This window comes from Sceloporus occidentalis, unplaced genomic scaffold (genome assembly GCF_023333645.1).
Source record: "Sceloporus occidentalis isolate IW3139 unplaced genomic scaffold, rSceOcc1.0.p SCAF_1, whole genome shotgun sequence".
NCBI lineage: Eukaryota > Metazoa > Chordata > Lepidosauria > Squamata > Phrynosomatidae > Sceloporus > Sceloporus occidentalis.
The window spans coordinates 152,689,383-152,711,666 of record NW_028316981.1 but is presented as its reverse complement, the minus strand read 5'-3'; the positions used below and the strand labels follow the sequence as shown (position 1 = coordinate 152,711,666).

The 22,284-nt window shown below is 40.1% G+C and overlaps 1 protein-coding gene across 6 annotated transcripts in view; it reads left to right on the top strand.

The window, feature by feature from the left end:
* RHBDL3 (rhomboid like 3) overlaps positions 1–22,284 on the top strand; it is a 204,575-nt gene that overhangs the window by 157,116 nt on the left and 25,175 nt on the right. For 5 of the 6 annotated variants that reach the window (XM_089477979.1, XM_089477969.1, XM_089477960.1 and 2 more), the window contains 2 exons: positions 4,012–4,124; positions 14,826–14,926. In XM_089477979.1, coding sequence (XP_089334105.1) covers positions 4,012–4,124; positions 14,826–14,926 — 214 coding nt within the window. Of the gene's footprint in view, positions 1–4,011; positions 4,125–10,755; positions 10,971–14,825; positions 14,927–22,284 lie in introns of those variants that run through there. The other variant, XM_089477989.1, reaches the window with a different exon arrangement.

Here is a 22,284-nt window from a genome sequence, read left to right as displayed (position 1 = left end):
TAAAACCTCTGAGGCTCTCTCATCTGAAATAAATCATTGTTCCACAAAAGTCATTATTTCAAGAGAGTTAAACTTTTTGTTAGAAAAAATTGGGCAACTTTCCATTACTGTTGTTGTGTTTTACCATTTATGCAGCTGTTTCTTCTATATAACAAAAGGTAGGTTACTATCTTTCCCAAACTACTTTTTACTACAGTTCTAAACAGATTTCCAAATATTTTTGCTAATGTAAATCTTTTACTCTGGCTGTCATAGAGGCAAAATAGGCAATCATAGGGAAATAATGCACACTGCTGAGGTTGAAGCAGTTTAATTGATAGCAATAACAAGCAGGATTTCTTTATCTGTAAGAGAGGATTTACCCCTAGAATTTAATAGTGAATCCTTAACAACAACAACAAATTTTATTTATATTTCCCAAGAAGAAAACCAGCATGTGCTTTATAGACTATAGCAAAGCCTTTGACTGCATAGTTCATTAAAATCTATATAATACTCTTAAAGGTATGGAAGTGCACTACATTTGATAGTCCTGATGAGAAATCTGTATGTAAGACAACAGAATATGGAGAAACAGAATGGTTCCCTATTGGCAAAGGGGTCAAGCAAGTCTGCATGCTATCACCCTACTTGTTCAAGTTGTATGCAAAAATATCATACAAAGATCAGGTTTAGACTCAAAAGAAGGAAGAGTGGTGATAGGAGGAAGGAACATCACCAATCTACGATATGTGGATGACACCATACTACTAGTGGAAAACATCAAAACTTGGAACAATTACCAAAGAAATCAGTGAAAAAATTGCAAAGGCAGGCTTACAGCTGAACATAAAAAACCACAAAAATAATGACTATGGAGGATCTACATAAATTCAACCTAGATAATGAGGAAATCAAAATAGTTAAAAGATTTTCCTTACCTTGGATCAAACATTGATCAGAAAGGAGATGGCTGATAGGGAAATAAGAGGAAAACTAGGACTAGGAAGGGCAGCCATGAAAGAACTAGACAAGATCCTAAAGTGTAAATACCGTATATACAACTGAGGATACAGTTAGAGTTACAGAAGCCATTATATTCTCCACCACCATGTACAGTGTAAGAACTGGACAATGAAGAAAGCTGGCAGAAAGAAAATCTATTCATTTGAAATGTGGTGTTGGAGAAGAGTGCTGAGGATACTATAGACAGCCAAAAAGACAAATAAATGGATCCTAGAACACATCAAGCCTGGACTCTCCGTGGAAACCAAGATGATGAAACGGAGACTGTCATATTTTGGGCACATTATGAAAAGGCACGATTCATTAGAAAAGACAATAAAGCTAGAGAAGATGGGAGGTAGCAGAAAAAGCAAAAGACCGCGTGCCAGATGGCTAGACTATCAAGAAGGTCATGGGTCTGAATCTGTTGGATCTAAGCAGAGCAGTGGAAGATAAGGGGTCATGGAGATGTCTCATCCATAGGGCTGTGAAGAGCCGGGGTCAGCTCAAAGGCAGTAAACAACAGAATATATGAAGTTACACTTTTTTGCCTTAATGTACATCCCTTTACATTTTTCCATTTGTTGTTTTCTTTCCAATTTGATCCAGTTTAACAAGGTCCCTTTACAGTTCTCAAAAATTATGAAAAATTCAATGAGATAGTATTTGGATAATAGTTTTAATGCAAAACCACACAATCCTAGATATGTCTACTGAAAAATAAATCCTCTTGCTTTGAGTAGGCAGATGAGTACAAGATTTCAGCTTTAGTCTGCAGAAATTTGTCTTCTTGGAACACTGGCACTAATCCAAACCAGTTCCTTGCTTGATATAGTACAGTTAAAAGCTCATCTCCCCCCCTTCATAAAAGTGCTCTGTATCTTGATTCAGTGGCAATACATAAAACCTACTTGTTCTAATCCACAATTATAAAGAGGTTTTGGTTTGCAAATATTTATATTTAGCTCACAGTGCTTAGAGTGCACATCTAATCTAAAATATCCAAAGATTGTGAGCCTATTACCTTCCCTGTAATTCCAACTGTAATAATGCTGCCTACCGTTTTTTGTTTTTTTTAATAGAGACATAAGTTAAAAGGTCTATAATTTCCAGAATCCCCTTTAAAATAAACCAAGCACTGGTGATATGTTGGCTGCCTTCCAGTGTTTGATCTTAATGATGTTTATCTATTTCTGTTAAAAGATCAGCACTTCCCCAGGTGAGGTCTTTAAGAACTCTTTGGTAAATGGCATCTGGCTCTGGTGGTTTGTAATTTGCTAATTATCTCTAAGACTTCAGTCTTTGCAACCTCTTTTTGATAAATCTTCTTAAGTACACTTCTCAAACAAAATGATTCATGATCTCTCCAGCATCTTCTGTGGTGAAGACTGAATGCAAAAGAATCAATTCAGACACATCATGCTATTTCTGTGGTGCACTTTTTAGACAATGAATTTGTTGTCTTAATGTCCTAGTTTGTGAACTGTGTAACAATCCTTTGTCAATTATATCCTTTGTCAGTTCATTATTATTAGAAGTTTATTTTGGCAAGTTTCTTCAAAGGGGGGTTGCCATTGCCATACTCTGAAGCTATGAAAGTGTAACTTGCCTGAAGTCACCCAGTGAGTTTCCATGGCCGAGTCAGGATTCAAAACCTGGTCTCCAAAGTCTTAATCCAATCCTCAAACCACTACACTATGCAGGCTCTCTTACTTTATGTATTAAGCTTATATCTTACTTTTATGCCAAAATGTGGCATTCAAGGCAAATAACTATAGTCAAGTTAAGTATACTCTGTGGACATAACAAAAACGTGCAAAAATGCAAGTGCATCCATAACAAAAGTTGACAGTGCCCTTCTATTACAACTAGAATGAGAGAACATTATTCTTAACTTTAGGGTACTGATCATTCTGTCTTTGCTGTATGATGCATCAGACATCATGTCAATAGTATAGTAGCCCTTGGTATCTGCTGGGGTTTGATTCCAGGACACACACACCATGGCTACCAAAATCCATGGATGCTTAAGTGCCATTAAATACAGTGGCATAGTAAAATGGTGTCCCTTATATGAAATAGTAAAATGCTATTTAGAATGTATATAGGCGTGGAATATTTTCAAGCCATGGATAGTTGAATCCGTGGGTAGAAAATCTGTGGATATGAAGGGCCGGCTGTACTTTGGACCTTTCATCATTTGCTAATTCATAGCTCAGTCAGGCTTTCTTCAGAAGTCTTTCCACACATCAACAAACACACATGGCCCCAGAACATTCCATGGCAACACCAGGCAACTGTTGTCACACATATCCCACTGTGCTATGCGGTGGCGACTCAGCCACGGGTGCTAGTTGCTCCCTCTGAGATCACAATGAAGTGTCCAGGTATGTGATTGACACTGGCCTCAGAGGGAGCCACTTGCAGCAATGGTGGTAGTGCCAGGCACCATAGCGGGATGCATGTTTAGACAGCTGTCTGGCATCACTGTGAAATTGATTGGTAATGGAAAGAGTCCAGGGCAGCCCCAGGACCAGAATATTCTGAGAGCAGCCCAGAGTGTAGAGGCTGGTGTAGAGGAGCCCTGGGACTCTGAGAAACCAAGATTCAGATTCCCACTTGGTCACGGAAACCCAATGGGTGACTTTGGGCAGGTCACACTCTCTTAATCTCAGAGGAGGGCAGGGGCAAACCTGCTCTGAACATATTCTGGCAAAAAAAAAAAAAAAAAACCCACCTTAAAAATAGTTCTGGCATTCCTGCCAATCATCTCATATTCTTAATTATTATACTTATGATCATGCTTTGTCCATCAATATTGTTAAAAAGATAGGTTCTTAAACCTAAATCATTACATTCCCTTCCCCCTCCCCTTTTCAGATGTTTCAGTGTTACATGGAATTAAACTTAAGAAATTCTAGGGCTAAGAGAAACCTGATAGTGAGTTGGGACTCCCCATACAAATTTGTCTGTTAGCCACAAAGGGAAGTTGAACTAACTAATGTGTGCTGTTTCCGTTTGCCCCAGGATAGAGCACCTTGGACTCAATGTAGTTCTTCAACTGCTAGTTGGAGTTCCCCTTGAAATGGTACATGGTGCTGCAAGAATTGGATTTGTCTACATCGCTGGAGTATTAGCAGGTATGTGTTATGACCAATATAGAATAAGCTGCTTGATTGAAGGAACTGTGGTCAGGGTGGCTGCAAAGAAAGACAGAAGGCTTTCATGGCCAGCATCCATAGTTTTTTGTGGATTTTTTGGGCTGTGTTGCCATGTTCTAGAAGATTTTCTAGAAGATTCCCAGGCTCACACAGTATATATATACCCACTTTTTCCCAGGCAAGCATTCTCTGACGATGCCAGCCACAGATGCTGGCGAAATGTCAGGAAGAAAATCTTCTAGAACATGGCCACATAGCCCGAAAAACCCACAAAAAACTAAAGTCAGAAGATGTCCATTCTTTGGAGAGGTGATTTTACCTCTCATTTATCCTTGCTCTTCTCAGTTTATGTCCCAATTTTCTCCTGTCATGGGCCAAAAGGTGGCTTACAAAGATTAAAATAAAGATTTAGCTAAACATGTCATAATACTAAAGTTTTTTTAAAGAAATAGTTCTATTAAAAGCACCTAGTTAAACACAGTTTAAAACATTTTTAAAAGATACAAGATAAAAACAACACATTAGTTCCAAATGTGTTCTGCTATTTAATTAAAAATCAAAGGCCTGTTGAATTAAAAAAGTCTTAACCTGCTGGTGGAAAGAGAACAGAGGGAGCAATCATTATCATTCTGGAAGCAATGTTACATTTCTAGAATTCTTGATCCTTTGCCAATAGAGTCATCATTATAAATAGAATGAGACAGTGAAAGTTGTAGTAATTTTTTTAAATTGTGGTAATTCTTTTTGTTTTCTTATGTTCAACTATAAACTTGCCTTTGTACTTTCTGCCTTGACATTTTTCCAGTAACTATTCCAAGTCTTTGCTATTTTCTGCTGGTCGTATGGTGTCATTTGCATATGTTAAATCATTGATGTTCCTTCTTCCAGTTTTAATACCTCCTGTCTCTGAGTTTAACCCTGGTTTACGTTTGATATGTTCATTATACAAGTTAAACAGATAGGGTGATAAAATGCAGCCTTGCTTGACTCCTTTGACAATAAGTGATTCATAGTTTTTCATGATCTACACAACCAAAGGCTTTCCTATAGTCTATAAAGCACAGGCTGATTTTCTTTTGAATGTATTTGATGTGCTCCATTAGCCATTAGCATCTATCTCTATGCTGTATATCTGACGCCCTGTGAATCGTGCCATTGTTTTATCTTTTTTTTGCTAGCCAAGTGCCATAATAAATTCATTCATTCATTAGCCAACATAGTTTGCAATATGATCCCAAATCATCTTCTTTCCTGAACCCAGCTGGGACATTTGTCATTTCTTTGACAATATAAGGTTTTATTATAGAATTCTGAGCATCACTATGCTTGCATGGAAGATTAGTGCAGTGGTCCTGTGGTTATGGCAATCCTTGGTGTCGCCTCCTTGGGGATTGAGTGTTTCCATTCTGTGCACCATTGTTTTGTTTTCCATATTTGTTGACATATTTTTGTTAGAACTAGAGTAGAGCATGTCTCTGTAGCTTAGTAGTATTAGACACAGTATTGGAAATTCTATATTATATTTTATATTTTAATTTGATTATTTGATATTTATATAATCTCTTTGTTTTTACATTGTGATGACCTATGGTTATAAGCAAGTAAAACTTGAATTTAAGTGAACTGAACTGTCTTTGTAGCTTGAAGCATCTCTGTTGGTATGCCATCTATTCTGGTGATTTATTTATCCCAAGTGCTCTGAGTGCAATTTCCACTTTACTTTCTAAAATTGTAGGTTCCTCTTCAAATGGTTCTTCCTTGAGTGAATCTGTAATCCCTTCATCTCTTTTATATAATTCTTCACTGTATTGTTTCCATTGGCTTTTTATTTGCACATGATCATGCAATGTGTTCCCCTGCTGGTTGGCTAGGATCCCCACTCTTGGTTTAAATTTTCCTTTGATTTCTCCAATCTTATTAAGAATGAATATTGTATTTCCTCCTGGACTCCAGCATATATAATCTTTCAATTTCTTCTTCTTCTACCTCTGTAGCTGGACCATAAATTTAGATTATGATTATATTGATGGGTTTTCTCTGAAGTCTTTTTAATATGATTCAGTCAGACTTTGTATTACGTCTTTTGACTGCTTTTGCTGCATCTCTTCTCATCATTATTAATGCCACCCCATTTTTTAGATTTTCATTTACTGAGTAAAACACTGTATAATTATCTGACTCAAAATGTCCCTTCCTGGCTACTTCAGCTCATTCATCCCAAGTATTGCTAAGTCTAGCTTCCCCTGGTTTATGCTTTTCACATAAATCATAACTTTGTTGTGCAACTACAGAGTTTCTTTGGACTTCTGAGTACATGAGCAGTTGAACATGCTTTTAGATTGAGTCCAGTTGTGTTATTAGCCACAGCACTACTTATAATTGTCCTTTGCTCTTCTACAGTAGCTCATTGAGTGCCATCCAACCTGGGAGATTAATCTTTTTGCATTGTATCCTGTTTCATTTTGGATTGTGTCATCATAGGGTTTTCATGGTAAAAGATATTTTTAAAAGGTTTACCATGCCTCCTTCTGCACAGTACAGTCATCCCTTAATATCTGTGAGGGATCTGTTACACACACACACACACACACACACACACACACGTGGATAAGAAAAAAACATGGGATCTTAAGTCCCATTGTTTTCTATGGCAGCTAGCGCGGCTACATGCACACATCTCTATTACAAACAGTGAGGGGGGAGGCGTCTGCAGAAGCTCAAATATGCGGATGGCAACACCATGGATAAGAAGAACACACTGTACTAACAAATGTTAGCTGTGATGCTACTACTGTTGTCTCTGAGAGATTCTCTGCCAATGTTACCCCCTACTACACTCCTGCCCAACAGCTGTTTGTCATCTTTAGTCTGGCTCTTCAGCAAACTGTCTGACACGGGGGACCCTACTACTGGCACTGCTGCCATCAGCATAGCCTCTTAGGAACACACAGTCCTACTTCTGCAAAAAGATAGTGCCATTGGTGGATAGCCTCCATAATTTTGATATGACTGATAACGCCCAGTAGGGCCTCTGTAGTTTTCAAGTTGCTGGAGGGGCAAGGGAATCTCTGGTATGAGTCTAACCCCACTTTAAATAATGTTTAATTTGGTTCCAGATTCAGCCAATATTTTGAAATTATGAAGATATGGTACAAAAAGCAAATCTGTTCAGAAGCCTCAGTAATATCTTCCATCAGATTTCACATGCACTTTGATTATTCACAGATTTGATTCATATGCTCTCTCTAAGAATCTCTAGTTCCTCCAACATAACTCTGTGGTTGATATCTTTCAGAAGTCTCTAGGCATTTGTAGGTTCTCTAATGCAGTTCTATGGTCAACTTCGGGCAGATGTTGACCATAGAGTTACACTGGAGGACCAAGAGATTCCTGAGAGGTGTTCTCTCAGGTTTAAAAAGTGTGTGTGTGTGTGTGGGGGGGGGGGGTTCCAGCTTCCTGGGGCTCCTCCACTCCTAACACCTGTGAATGTGGAGAGTCCATTGTAGTAGGTTCTTCTGATGTCAGCCTTCTTTCTCCATTGAGCTACATACTGAGTTCAAGAACACATAATAGTATAATAATTATGCACTCATAAATGGAAATTATAGAAGTGGTTGCTAACATAATTATTGCATTATTGCTAATGCTTTTTAGTAAACTTCAGTGTTAGGATCATGAGTACCATTACAGTACCATTACTACATGTTGTGTTTTAATTAGACGAGTTTTGAAAGGGAAAAATAACTTCAGGAGTTATTTTTAATCTGTACGTTCCTCTTGGTTTACCCCTGCTTGTTGTAAAAGCAATAGCAGCCAGTTTTAAAGTTTGGTTAGGGCCCAGTAGGGCAACCTGACAGTATTGGATGATAGACCTTCATGGACTGATTGATTTCATATTTGCACTGTATTTGTTATTCATGTCCGGCACTTTTAGAGATGAAGGAAACTGGCTTGGTAATAGTTCAAAATCAAATTAAACCAAAAGAGAAGGGTGCAGGGCAACTAAAGAGAGAACTCATAATTTGGGCTGGGACAGTAGTGCTTAATTTCTCCCAATGGACCCCACTTTCCCAGTGTAACTTTTTATATACAAAAAGCCAGTGTGATGTAGTGGTTTGAGTGTTGGACTGTGACTCTAGAGTTCAGAATTTGATTCCCCTCTTAGCCATGAAAACCCTCTGGGTGACCTTGTTCATCATAGGGTTGCCATAAGTCTGAAATTATTTGAAAGCACATAACAACAAGAAATGTTTACTAGGCAGTAATAAATCAGATACTGGTCTTTGCCATGAAAATGTACCAAGAGGTAGAATGGTAGATATTAGATTAATTGAACTGGAAAACCAGGAATGGACGCTTGTGTTTTGTTTTTTTTAAAGAGGCTTTTTTATCATACAGGATAGCTTTGCTTTTACACTGGAACTTCTTATCCCATGAGGGATGTAGCCAGAGGGAGTAGGAGATGAGGGAGAAGGCAATTCTAGATCATTTCTCCTGCATGCCAGTGTTCTGTGTTTAGGAAACTCAGGAAGGCTATCTTTATGTGGAGCATTCAGTCACAGAAGTTCCTTGTCCGAATACAAGCAAGAAATAAGTTTGCCAAATAAATGAGAACTGAGGCGCGTTATAGACCGCCGAAAAGTGGCGGCCTGCACCCGCCCCTTTCCCTGCCGGATCGGGGCCTCAGCAGCTAGAGCGGCAGCCGCTGAGGCCCCGATCCACCGCTTTCCAGGCCGCAGGGAAGCGGCAAAAGGCCACTTCCCCAAGGCCTGGAAAGGGGTGTCCTTGGGGCTTCAAGCCCCAAGGACACCCTGCAGCAGTGGGGAGGAGGAGAAAGGGGCCACTTGGCCCCTTTCTCCTCTGCGTCGCTGGGCGCAGCCATCTAAAGGCTGCGCCAGCGATGCAAGACCAGGAAGGAGCTCCGTTTCGGAGCTCCTTCCTGCGCCGATGAAAGGGCGCGCTAAGCGCCTTCGTGCGGCACGATGGCGTCATGTCTGCGCCGCCTCGTTTGGAGGCAGCGCGTTCATGACGCCATCATGGCGGCCCCCGTGTAGATGGGGCGCCGCCATCTTGTACGTCCTCAGGACGTATTAGGCTTGGGGGCGTCAAGAAGTGACACCCCTTTTTAAACCTAGGATGTCCTGAGGACGTCCCTTATGGCGGTCTGTAACCCGCCATAGTCTGAAATAAGGCCTAACTATGCATGAGTGAGTTTACTCCATCCCCTTGTGTAATTCAGCTCCTCATCCCTGTTTTTACCTGTTATTTTCTTCCTTTCCTAGCCTTAATGTCTCCCACTTTTAAAATTTAGATCATAAATTCCTGGGAGAAAGAACCTATTCTCTTCTGCTTGTAAAGACATAGGACTTTTTCACACGGGAGGCAAGTGTCATTAAATTGTGATTAAATCATGCTAATAATGCGATCGGGGGGGAGGGGGCATTACCATCACAGAAACTCCCATTGTTATGCAATGATTTGTCCATTACTGTTTATGCATGGGACATGAACGGGAGAAGTGCACGGGGGTGTGACAGCATGATTTAATCACGATTTAATGATGCTTTCCTCTTCTATGTGAAAGAGCCCATAGAGGAATCCAAGAGCACTTAACAAGGAAGAGGTTTTCTACTATAAGCTTTTATGAACACAATCCATTTCACCAGATGCATGGAGTGAAAACTCTATGGTCAGACAGTTATACAAATGGGGCAGAGGAATGTGAAAAGTAATGGAAATACAAAGCATGTTGGTGTGTTTTAAGTATTAGTATAATGATAGCTGTAAAGGCCATTTAAGGGACAAAGCTGGGAAACAGGTTTTGCATACAAGCTCAAATAAGCAGGTAAACACACACACACACACATATAGTGGAGTACTATATTTGCCTATTGCATTGGCATGGATGTCAGACCAGTAAATTATTATTATTATTATTATTATTATTATTATTATTTATATAGCACTGTAAATTTACACCCAAAATATTGTTGTAACTTTGTGATGGTCTATGACTGTAATAAAGATGAACTGAATTGAACTTTCTGTAACTCAAGCATGAGGAGAATTCTTTTGTGTTTCTGCTTGTGTTATTGGTGTTATCTATTATTCCAATTGTGGAGCTCACTCTTTAGCTAGACTAGCGTGTCCACATCTTTGTTTTGTTTTAAATGGACTGTTAAAACATTCTTGTTCCCTGTGGATTTCCTAGTGATTTAAAATGTGCTTTGAGTGTTGGACCAGGGTTCAATTCCCTGCCCAGCCGTGGAAACCCACTGGGTGATCTTCAGTGAGTCACACTCTCAGCTCCAGAAAACCCCATGATAGGCTCTCCTTAGGGTCATCAGAAGTCAGAAATGACTTTAAGGCACACAACAACAAATTTATCTTTTTAAAAGCTCCTAATTTTCCTGAGTTACAATGTTTTATTTCCCCCCCTCTTGCTGTTATAAACGCAACCAAGAAGCAATTTTATAAATAAATATGTATTTCTCCCTTAATGTGGGATTGATTTTCACCTATCTAGCCCTTTGCATTCCTGATTTCCCAACCCCCGTCTTTCTCCATCCTACATATTCTTCCCCTTGTCAGCTGATTTTGTTCTTGTTAGCTGTGTCAGGCTGTGGAAAAGAAATGCTAAAAATGAAAAAGGACAGAGGTGGAATAGCTTTCTCATTAGAAGAACTGAACAGCTTTGGAAGACACTGCAAGAAAAGATCACAGACAGAAAGTATACTTTTTTTCACCAGCCAATTATTTCACAGCATGAGAATGAAAAGATCTTCTTTCAATTTTAAAGAGTTTGCAGCAGAAGGAAAGTAGCAGGTATAATTAATGGATGAAAATATTAAGGAAATATTTGTTTTTTCATGTTTATATGCATGTGAGAAGAATTTTAAAGTATTTAGCATATTTTTTGTTGAATATTTTCATTTCAGGACTTCTGTGAAAAAAATTATTTTCAAAGAAACATTAGGTTTTTAATACACAAAAATATTGTGTACATATTTAAAAATTCAAAATGTGAAATACAGTGCGCCCATGTCATATGCCGGTCACTATACACGGCTTTCATCATATGCTGAAAGCCGTGAGGGAGCACACAGGGCGCAAGGAGTGGCACGTCCCATTAAGATTAATGGGGTGCATGCCTGTGGTGCGTGTGCACTGCTGTGCCACCGCGCCATACACGAGCTCCATTACTTTCAATGAGGCTCGAGCATATGCTTTTTTTACACAGGGGGGGCCGGAACAGATCCCCGCATTACAAAAGGGTGCACTGTACCACACTCTATATAGCCATCTTTTCAGCTAAGTATCTAGTGTATCAAGACATCCTTGTTGGGAGAAAATGAGACATAAACTCCTTTAAAACTGCAATTACAGTTGGAAAATTAGTGCCTTTGGTGATGCTTATTGCATGAAATTGCCTCAAACCTGTAGCTGCTGTTTTTGTGAAATGTGGTTAGGGTGTCTCTTTTCACTGACAATAGAAAACCTCCCTGTCATGCTGCAGTCCTCAGATGCGAAATGTTGCTTCTGCAGTAGTTGTGATATTGGCAGTCACATGCTATGAGCATCTCCTCCTGTCCCCTTGCTCCCACTCCCTCTTGCTATTCCCAAGCAGGCTGATTTACTTCCCCAACACACATGTTTCTTTCTTTTCTCTTAAATTGCATTAGCATAATTCCAGGATTGCATTAAAATGTAAAAGTCAAAATTAAAAACACCGGAAAGGCACCCTGGGTAGGGCATAGGGTAGAGAGGCAGGGTTGAGGAGGAGTGCAGAAGAGAGCACAATGGCAGAAACAGACCCAGTACCGTGATTGCAAAGATGTGTGATAATGGCTACTCTCAAACTGGTATTCCATTGTCATTAACTAATGCGATTTCAGTGAGAACAGGGCTTGTGTAGTAATGTCCATAGTTTGCTAAATAACATTCATATCCTTTCATAACCTTTCTCTGAGCTGGCACAGCACTCACTCTTTCCAGCTGGCTAGAACTCTTACCCTATCCGCTCTCAGATGGCTCAAGCCATCAAACTTAACTGCCTTTTGTTGCTGTTGTTGTGTGCCTTTAAGTTTTTTCCAGTTTATGGTGACCAGCCCTACCCTGCTGTAACATTCTATTACATCTGGTTGACCAACCTAGGAGAGGGCAGACTCCAGATATGTCCATCCCATGCAGGAGTAGATCCCACAGATGAAAAGATGCAGGTCCCTGAATTTTTCCCCAGCAGAGAGAAAAGCATCTCGAGGGGGAAATTTATTATTTTTATTAACCTTTATTTATAAAGCGCTGTAAATTTACACAGCGCTGTACATAAAAATTTCACAAAGGACCCTCAGCACTTGATTGCAACTACAGTGCTTTTAATTTTAGAAAACAAAAAAGGAGGGGGAGTTAAACAGCTATGCACAAGACATTATTTGGCTATGGTAGTCTCTGGTCTTTCTAGCATGTACTGACCAAGGCCATTTGCCTACCTCACCATTCTTTGCTTCCAGTTTGACTTGTCAGCTACAGGCCTTTTGAAGCCAGCTCAGTCTTGTATGTAAGATTGCAAGAATATATCACACTTTGACTACATTTCTAAGATGCAACTTCATTTCAGATAATTATCTTGAAATACTATCTAGTAATAAATCTGTTGTGCAGTCCATTATCAACAGCAGACACCTCCAAATATGAAGTTCTCCAGAAGCATCCCCCAGGCCCCAGCCCACAATTTATTTGTCTGATTCTGCTCATGTTCTTTTGGTTTCATTTTCCAGGTCTGCTCATTTCAGGCAATCTTTATCACTCTGCCAAACTGTAATGCTGATATGGACATGTTGCTAATCAGCCAAACAAACCCTTTGACATAGGCCCTACTGATAGATTACCTCCAACATGTGCACCTCATCCCATCTATAAAACTGAGTGCCATTCATTCAAGAGAGAAAGGAATTCTTTCAAACTACTTCACACTAGGATCTAATTGTGATCCATGAAAGACGCTCTGGCTGCTGTGGGAAGTGTTCTTGTTGAAGCAGCATCCATTTGATTTCTGAAATTGCTAACTTTACAACTGTATTTTAAATATGGAGGTGTCTAATGAGGAAGATTTTAAGCAGTGTCTATAAAATACAAGTCTCATGAAATAATTAGGCTGAAGTGGGGGGATCTCCCAGGTATCTACTGTGAATTGCAGTTTGGCAGACAATACTGGTTGCTTGCCCATCTAGAGTTGCCATAGACATGTTAAATTTGCTTAGAACACCTGGATGGAAAAAAGAAAAACTAAATAGTTTTTTTGACATATCAACATTGGAGTTTCTCAAGCCTCCTTCCTGGTTTGGTGTTTAATTTCTAAACAGTGAGCAGGAAAAGTGACATGACATGAAATGGGATGAGAACCATCATGGCCTCTTTCATTGCAAGTCACACACTCTCTGGGCATGGTTTTCAATGTCTTTAGGTCTGGGCAAGATACAGATCTAAATGAATTAAATTATATTAATTTGTGAGCACCACACCGGTTTATTCATATACTGCCTGATGGTGTCTGTTAGACCATTTTGGGAAATGACATGCTGGCCTAGATGGACCTTTGGCTTAAGCAAATGGGGGCTTTTCATATGTTCTTAAAAGATGTTAGTATTTGAACAGACAAATTGACTGCAATAATATTTTTGCAAAGAAACCTTTCTGTTCAATATTCCCAACTGGTAGAATTTCTCATTTTCCCAGACAGGTTTAACCTTAGGTGTGTATGAGCATTCACCTGGGAACAAAACTGAAGGAGGATGCTAAGTCAAGCTTGGTGTTGGTTGAGGATACTATCCTCAGTAAAATATCCTGCCTTGAAGAAAAATAACAAAATAAAATGAAATATTACCTTTCTTTGACCTTTTTTTTAAAAAAAGTTGCATAGGTTTTTTGAGATACTAACCAGGAAGATGAACTTCTATATATTAATTTTAAAGCTGTGTTTCATTTCCCCCTTTTCAGATTAATGCCATTTGTTATAGCAGATAATCAGCAGAAAGCAGACTTTGCTAGGTTTTGTATTTTTTTAATAGCTGCATTACAAAAAATTATTGGGAAGGGCTGTGAGTGCCTCTACACAGCTTCCCATTGCTGAGGCTTCTGAGTATGCTAGGGCCAGCACTTTTCCAGCAACCAACATTTTTAGAATATATGAAATGTCTTGCTGAATCTCTCTAGCTAACTTGTCCTGTATTTTGTTGTAAACCTGTGGCTTTTTGGAAGTCAACAACAAGGCACAAAGGTGGTGGAAATGGCCAATGCCTGTTATTGATCTCCAGCAGGCAGTATTCAGTGGTTTATTGCTCCTGAACATGGATGTTCCACTTTGCTATAACTGACAGTCCAATGTTTTGTGGGTTTGTTAAGAACTTTTGAAAAGCCATCACTGAGAAACTGATGTTTCTTTTTTGGACAAATGCATATTTTCTACATAGCTGGCAGACACAACTGAATGGCAAAAGTACAAATTATTATTTTGCAGTAAAATAATAATCCCTGAATGCCTTCCTCCCAGAATTTCATTCATTAAAAGGTGGGAGAAGAGTACACCTTTTGTTTAGGAGGATTTAAACAAATATTGATTATTGTTTTCTTTATTTATTGGTTTATGAGAATTATGTCATAAAAGATCCTTTTTTTTTCAAGGTTCCTTGGCAGTGTCTGTTGCTGATATGACTGCCCCTGTTGTGGGTTCATCTGGAGGAGTGTATGCTCTTATATCTGCCCACCTAGCAAACATAGTAATGGTAAGTGCTGGACATTTGGGCATTTTATTTTTGGGATCTAAATTCCCAGAATCCCCATCAGCATGGCCTCTAGTTGTGGATTCAGGATGTTGTAGTCTAAAAAAATAACTTTCCCAAACTGTGGAGGTGAGAGTAAGAAATGTCTTTCTTTGGATATGGATTCACATCATAGCTGAGCTGTTCTTTTGAATCTGTACTGATTTAGTATTCTCAGTACATTTGGGGGGGGGGGGGGGGAGTTTTCATTTTACTTGTGCTTATTATCAAAGATTGTACACAAGATTTCCCATATTTATATTTAAGCAGATGAACCATCATTTTGCTTGATTTTACCAAGATATGCATGTCATACACACAGAGCATATCTGTTCTACAGATGTAATTTTGTTTAGTAGTCTTTTCCTCTTTCCAGGAAACCCTGGGAAGGAAATATGATCCCAAAGTCAGGTCCCAATGCAAGCTGAGAAGGCAGCAATGCAGAAACTTAGCAAGTTAGTAAGAAAGCATGAAGGAAGAGTTCAGCTTCTGATTCCACTTGTTCATGCTGCGTTTCCAAGCTCTCTTCATCCTGTGTTTTACACTTGTCCCTCCATATTTGCTAGGGTTAGGGGCACAAGACTCCCATGAATATAGAAAAAACGAAAATAACAAAAAACACCTCTCTAGGAATCTCTAGGTCCTCCAGTGCAACTCTGTGGTCAACATCTTACAGACACTGATCATAGAACTGCACTGGAGGAGCTACAAATGCCAGGTAGAGTATTCTCTCTAGGTCTTTCAGTGTGACTTTTAGTTAAAGTTGACCATAGAATTGCACTGAAGGACCTAGCTATTCCTACAGAGAACATACTAATCAAATCCGTGACTAATCAATTCTGTAAATATCAAAGCCGCAAATATGGAGGGATGAGTGTATAGGAAACATTCAGCATCAACCTGATCTGGATACACAGGTTTGCCAGTGCCTAGATTTCATTTTCTTTCTTGAGTTCCATATTTCTGTTAGCAGCGAAGGCATCATCTCTCTCTCTCTGTCTCTCTCTCTCTCTTTAACCACACACGTGCACGTGCACGTGCACGTGCGCGCGCGCACACACACACACACACACACACACACCTAGGTCATATTCATACTTTGTATAGACTAAACATAGCAGGAGTGTGAGTGTACATGTACAGCAGGAGTGTGAACCATATGTCCCTCTGGATTTTCGTAGAATCATAGAGTTGGACAAGACCACAAGGACCATCCAGTCCAACCCCCTGCCATGCAGGATACCCTCTGTCATTTTGTTGGGTTGCAAATCCTAGCAGCCCTAGCTGGCATAGCCAATGATTCAGAATGCTGAAAGATGAAGTTCTATAATATCTGGAAAATTTCCACTCCTGAAGCGTGGAGTGACCAGAACATAGCTATCTGTGAATGTTTATAGACAACATGGAAAGAGTTCACAAAAGACTGGTGTTTGGCATTGCTTCATTTAGAAACCAAAACAGTGTTATCGTATAAACAGGCTGAATTATCTGGTAGTTCCAAATGTTTGTTTAAAATATATTTTTGAATTGATTTGTTATCTTTTTATCTGCTCCCCACTCCTCTCCTAAAGAAGTAGCTTAGATGTGTCCTCACACACATGCACACACACAGTATTTTCATACAGTCTCCCAACTAGGTACTGTCTAGGGCAAACATACAGGCCATTAAAATTTATGCCGTAATAAATTTGTTAATCCTTAGGGTGTCACACGACCCTTGGTTGTTTATACTTAGCTGCAGTCCTGGAAATTTAAGTAAGAATAATTCTTACTTAATGTTGACAAGGGGATTCTTGCATAAGGAAAATGATGCTTTGCATTTGCCACTGCACCAGTTTCATGACAATATTCATTTTTTGTTGTGTCTTGCTTTCCTTTTACTCATGGGAAGAAAGGTTTTTTAGGAATCTTTTTTGCGCCCCTGCACCTTTGAGAAACTGTGAGAAACAAATAACGCCCTTGCCTATAGAATGAAACATACCTGGAAATAAATAAACTGTGAGCAATAAGGCATTTCACCCGATGGGAAATAATGGAGGAAGGGGGAGTGGGGGGGGGGGGGAAGATGCATAAAAATGCTGAGGAGAAAATGCAATATTTAGTAGCAGTGTCCTGAGCTTTCTGACTACATTATTTATTTCTGTGGAGAACCAAACGAAAGGAAATGAGTTTTTTCCCCCTTTTACATCATGAGTATTGTTGTTTTAATGCTGCTGGAATTATTTATAGACAGAGCCCATGTGTATTAGTGTAACATGCAGATGGACCACATTCATTAAGAATCTCTCTCGCTGTCTGAATAACTGGAAATGAGCAAAGCTAGCCCTAACCATTAAACAGGTAGGCATTTACCTCAGACACCAGTCAGTCAGTCATATTTTATTGCTTTTGGCCAATGGCTGTTCCATAAAACAGTGCCACAATAAGAACAAAATGATACATATCATATATCCAACATTAATCGTATGTTTATATAGTAATTTATAATTTACAAAATTTAGCAATTAAAATTTAAAAGTGTGTGTGTGTGTGTGTGTGTGTATAATGTAATTATCACCTTTACAGTTTATGGCCATCTCTGCTAGATTTTTTAGCTGTTAAAGCATGCAAAGCTACTTGCCGGGTCACATATTTGTCCATATTCACTAAGAGGTAGAAAATCACTTCTTGTGGGCTCTGACAAGGACTCATTTCAATTACTGGTGTCACAAATCATTCCCTTGGTTCACTATATAATGGGCAATGCAATATGTAATGAACTAGGTCCTCTAATTCTGTGCATCCATATATGCATACGCACTCCTTTATTGGGATGCCCCTATGCCTCTCATCTCTGCAGGATGTCCATCATATTCAGTCTTAATTCTGAGAAGGCTTTCCACAATTGTACAAATGTCAAGCTGTTAAAATAGTCTGCATGTTCACAAGCCTCCTTGAGTTTATGATATAAAGGTGCACATGGGGAAAAAATAGACAGTATTTAAGTCCCTTTGTGTGACTATGGCCCAAACAGACAGGCCAAAACAAAGCTGCTTCGGTTCACTTTGGAGGTATGTTGTTTAAATAATACACTTATCTTAAGAGGTCAGAAGCTGTGCCAAAGCTACACTCCAGTTGTTAGGACTGGAGCATGGCTTTGGCATGGCTTCCGGTCTCTTAGGAAGCAAGTATTATTTAAACAATATACCTCCAAAGTGACTCAAAGCAGCTTTATTTTGGCCTGTCTGTTCAGGCCCTACTTCTCCTATTTTATTCTTAATTATCTTTTTTGTGCATCTAGTTGAAGTCCTTTTAGCTCATTTGATATAAGCACATATTTGATTATCTATTGGGCAGGACGAAGTACCCAGTTTTTGATAGGTATACCACTGGAAAATTCTATCAAACATTTTTAGGTAGTCTAATATTATCTATGGCCTGTACCTTAAGCCAATAACATATTATTCTTTTGTCTACTTGGCTCTCTGTACTCAACCTAGAAGTTTCCAACCTGATCATAACAATCAAAACATCTTTAGGTAGGCCTAACAATGATCTCAGGAAATAGTTCTGACTGGGTTCTAAGCTTGATGTTTTTGATGTATCCCATATCTCTGCACCATAAATGGATTGTGCCATTGTTTTGGTTTTATATACAATCAGGGCAGGGTTTACCAAATTGCCTCCTTTCGTAGCAGCAAACCAAAGTTGCTTTGGCTGACCTGTAAGATTGTATTTTATTGTATTGTATTGTATCATAGTTTATTGTCAACGCATTTCTCTTATAATATGATGTGAGCTTCACAAGAAGTCACCTTAACCCCACCTGAGTTCTGGATACCAATACTAAATCACCTGCATGTATCAACAATGAAAGTTTTAAATCAATAATTGTGAAAGGAGCGTATTGTAAACCATCCAGTTCCTTTACCATATCATTGATGAAGAAGTTAAACAGGAAAGGTTCTAGTATGCAACCCTGCTTAACTCCTACAAAAGTACTAATCCTTGAAGTAAATGGCCTGCCAAATCGACTTTAATTTGCAATGATGTATCAGTGTACAATGATTTAATAAATAGCAAACGGCATATCATATCATATTTGTCTTTTCCAATTTCTGCCATAATAAGTATCTAGAAACTGAGTCAAATGCTGACTTCAGATCAACATACAATTTTTGCTTTGAGTTATGGACATATTTACACATTAGGAAATTCAGCACAAAACACAGATCAGTTGTTGACTTCCCTTTTTAAAATCCAGCTTTTACTTCTAATAGTAGATTTTGACTATCTGTCCATTCTTCTAAGTTTTCAAGAAGATACCTGGAAGACTAATAGGACTATAGTTAGCTGGATTCTTCTTGTCACTTTTTTTATATATAGAGGCAATAATACTCAACGTCCATCCCTCTGGTAAAATTTATATGAGTAAACAATTTTGCAAGAATAGGAGCCCAATATTCTAATTTCACTTTATATAGTTTCACTGGGATTGTATCTTCTCCAAGGGCTTTATTGGCTGATTGTCTAGCAATGATCCCTTTAATCTGATTCAAGGTGACATCAGGCCATTCAGGAAGATGTGATAAATGGGCGTGATAAGTCTGTGGAGACGGACCTGTTTGAGAACTGTATATATTGGTAAAATATTTCTCCTACTCTTTTCCTTGTACTGCTGCCTCTAATGCAAACTCTTACTATTCTAGTTCCTTCAGCAATCAGGTGCCAAAATTTCTGTGGGTCCTTTTGCAGTGTTGCATCTCCTAATTCTTTCCATTGTGACTCATAATATCTTTCTTTCTTTTCTTTGAGTAACATTTTGTAGTTATGCCTTAATTGAGCTATACAGTTGGCTCTCTGTTTTCATGGGGGATCCATTCCCCACACAAACAGAGGCTCGTGCATATTCAAACCTCATAGGCTTGAATAGGCTGTGCTCCCATGTGCACCATTGGAAACAGCAGAAGTCACCCCTCTGCGGGTAATCGAGGACACAGATCCAAGATCCACAAGTTAGGAGGGGCAACTGTATATGTCTGAGGCAACATATTTTCCTTGTCTTCAGTTTTCTAAGCTCCTTGAATATTTTTTTTTACTCTTTTGACAGTCCTCATGAAACCAAGATCGAGTCTTGGTTCTGAAATTTTGGGACATACTAGATGTACTCATTAAGGGTTTATTCGTGTTAATAAAGTCTCATATGCACCAATGACATTGCTAGTTTCTTGGAGAATATTTTCCCTTAGTTTTCCAAAATCGGGGGAGTCTAAGATCTTATTAATCATTTCTTCGAGTTGTCCGTTCCATTTTAATCTCCTGCTACCAAGTATCAATATTGATACTTGCTACTAAGTATCAGATTTCCCCATGCAGTGCAGAAAGAAGTTTATTTCTCTCTGGAGCCATGCAGAAAGAGTCCTGGGTTAATGATTGATTTGCTTAAGTTTGTTTAAGAGTCCAAATCCCACCTGCGCATCTGGCTGAAACGAAAGCTGAAACATGAAGCAAAAAGCCCCAATGAGAGTCTCTCTTGCCATAAGCCAGCCTTTCTCAAATAGTGGGGCAGGCCTCCCAGGGGGGGCGCGAGGCTCTGTTATGCAGAGGTGTACTTATAACAATTTTATAGACAAATGATACTATTTACAGACGCGGGGGGGCGCGAAATGTTTTCTTCTTTCTAGGGGGGGCATGACAAAAAATAATTGAGAAGCACTGCCATAAGCACACATATACACACTGAAGGAGCCTCCAAATTTTACCCTCGACCTATCCACACGTCATGGCAAAATCTATAATTTTGACCCCAAAAACCTTGATTTATACATGAGGACGACTTATAGTTGAGTATATACGGTATGTGTAATATCCCTCTTGATCCCCCGCTCATAGCCCATTAAATTTTTTATTATGAATTCACAAAGGCGTTTCCCAGCATGGTTGGAGATTGTATCCATTGCTGCTATCTGGCATATTTCAGCTATATCTTCCAGAAGTAGCCCAGACACTATATTACCTGGAGGGACAGTGCCAATACGGGCATTAAAGTCACCTTCTACAATCACCCAAGGGTTAGGAGTAAAGAGTCTGGCGGGATACAGACGGGCAAAAAGGGGTGTATTCATGACGTCATGAAGGTAGAGCCTTCAGACGGCCCTTACCTGAATGCCGTCATGAACGCGCCGCCCGCACGCCCCAAGCGGGAAGAAGCGGCATTAAAAAGGTGCTGCTTTTTTCCGCTGCTTTTTGATATGCGGCGTACGTGCGCAGCTCCGTATATAAGCTGCTGCACCGGTACGCCAGAATTGCCACGCCGCAAATATAAGTTGCCCGTTTAAAAGCTCCGTGTCAGCTGCGTCGCATATTGGGTCGGGGTCCGGGACATGCGTGGTTTGCAGTCAGGCTTTAATTGCAGCGTCCGCTGCCATGCAGCTGTGGAAGTTGCGGCACAGCTGCGGCGCATTTTAAGTCTCGTAACCCTAACCCTAGAGCTCCATGTGCGCATGCGTTGCTGGAATCGCAGGAAGTTGTAAGTTTTGCCGGCGGATGTTTTGGTTGTAGAAAGTGATAAGGGAAAGTTTGGAATTTAAAGTGACCCCCTACACACATTCCTGCGCCATTTTCACCTGGGAACGGGCACAGTTCGGCTGCTCCTGGCACAGCTGTGCGGCGGCTCCCCTTTGGCACCAGGCAGGATGGCACAGCCATCCCCCAGCACCCCGAAAAAAGGCAGGGGGACGTCTTGGTCTCATGCGGAGACGGCTGACCTTATAGCTATATGGTCACAGCCAAACATTCTGCAGAAATTGGAGCAGTCCTACCTGAATGCTGACACATATCGAGAAGTGGAAGAAGCCATGAGAGCCAAGGGCCACAACAGAACTTTGGAGGAGTGTCGCCGAAAATGCAAGTCGCTAAAATCTCAATACAAACAATACAGAGATGCCCAGGCCAGAGGTACTAAGAAGGGCACCCCCTGCCCTTTTACAAGGAGCTGCATGCTTTCATTAAAAGTGATGGAAGCATCAGACCCAACAGACTAGCCACCAGTGGGGAGCGTGTGAGGGTCCCGGTGGGCCAGCCAGCCAGAGCGGAGCCTGTGGTGGTGGAGGAGGAGGAGGACGAGACCCCGGACCTTGAATGTGCCCAAGATCTTTTGATGCCCCCTCTGGGTAAGATGCTCCAGGGCCCCTGGGGGGAAGGGAGGGGGAAATGGGAGAAGGGGAAGATGTGGCCCCGGGGTGGGCACAGGGCAGAGATGACCCTTGTCCCTTGTCATACAGATGAGGAGCAGGAGGAGGAGGAACACCCCGACTCGGGCGATTCCTCCAGCAGCCAGAGAC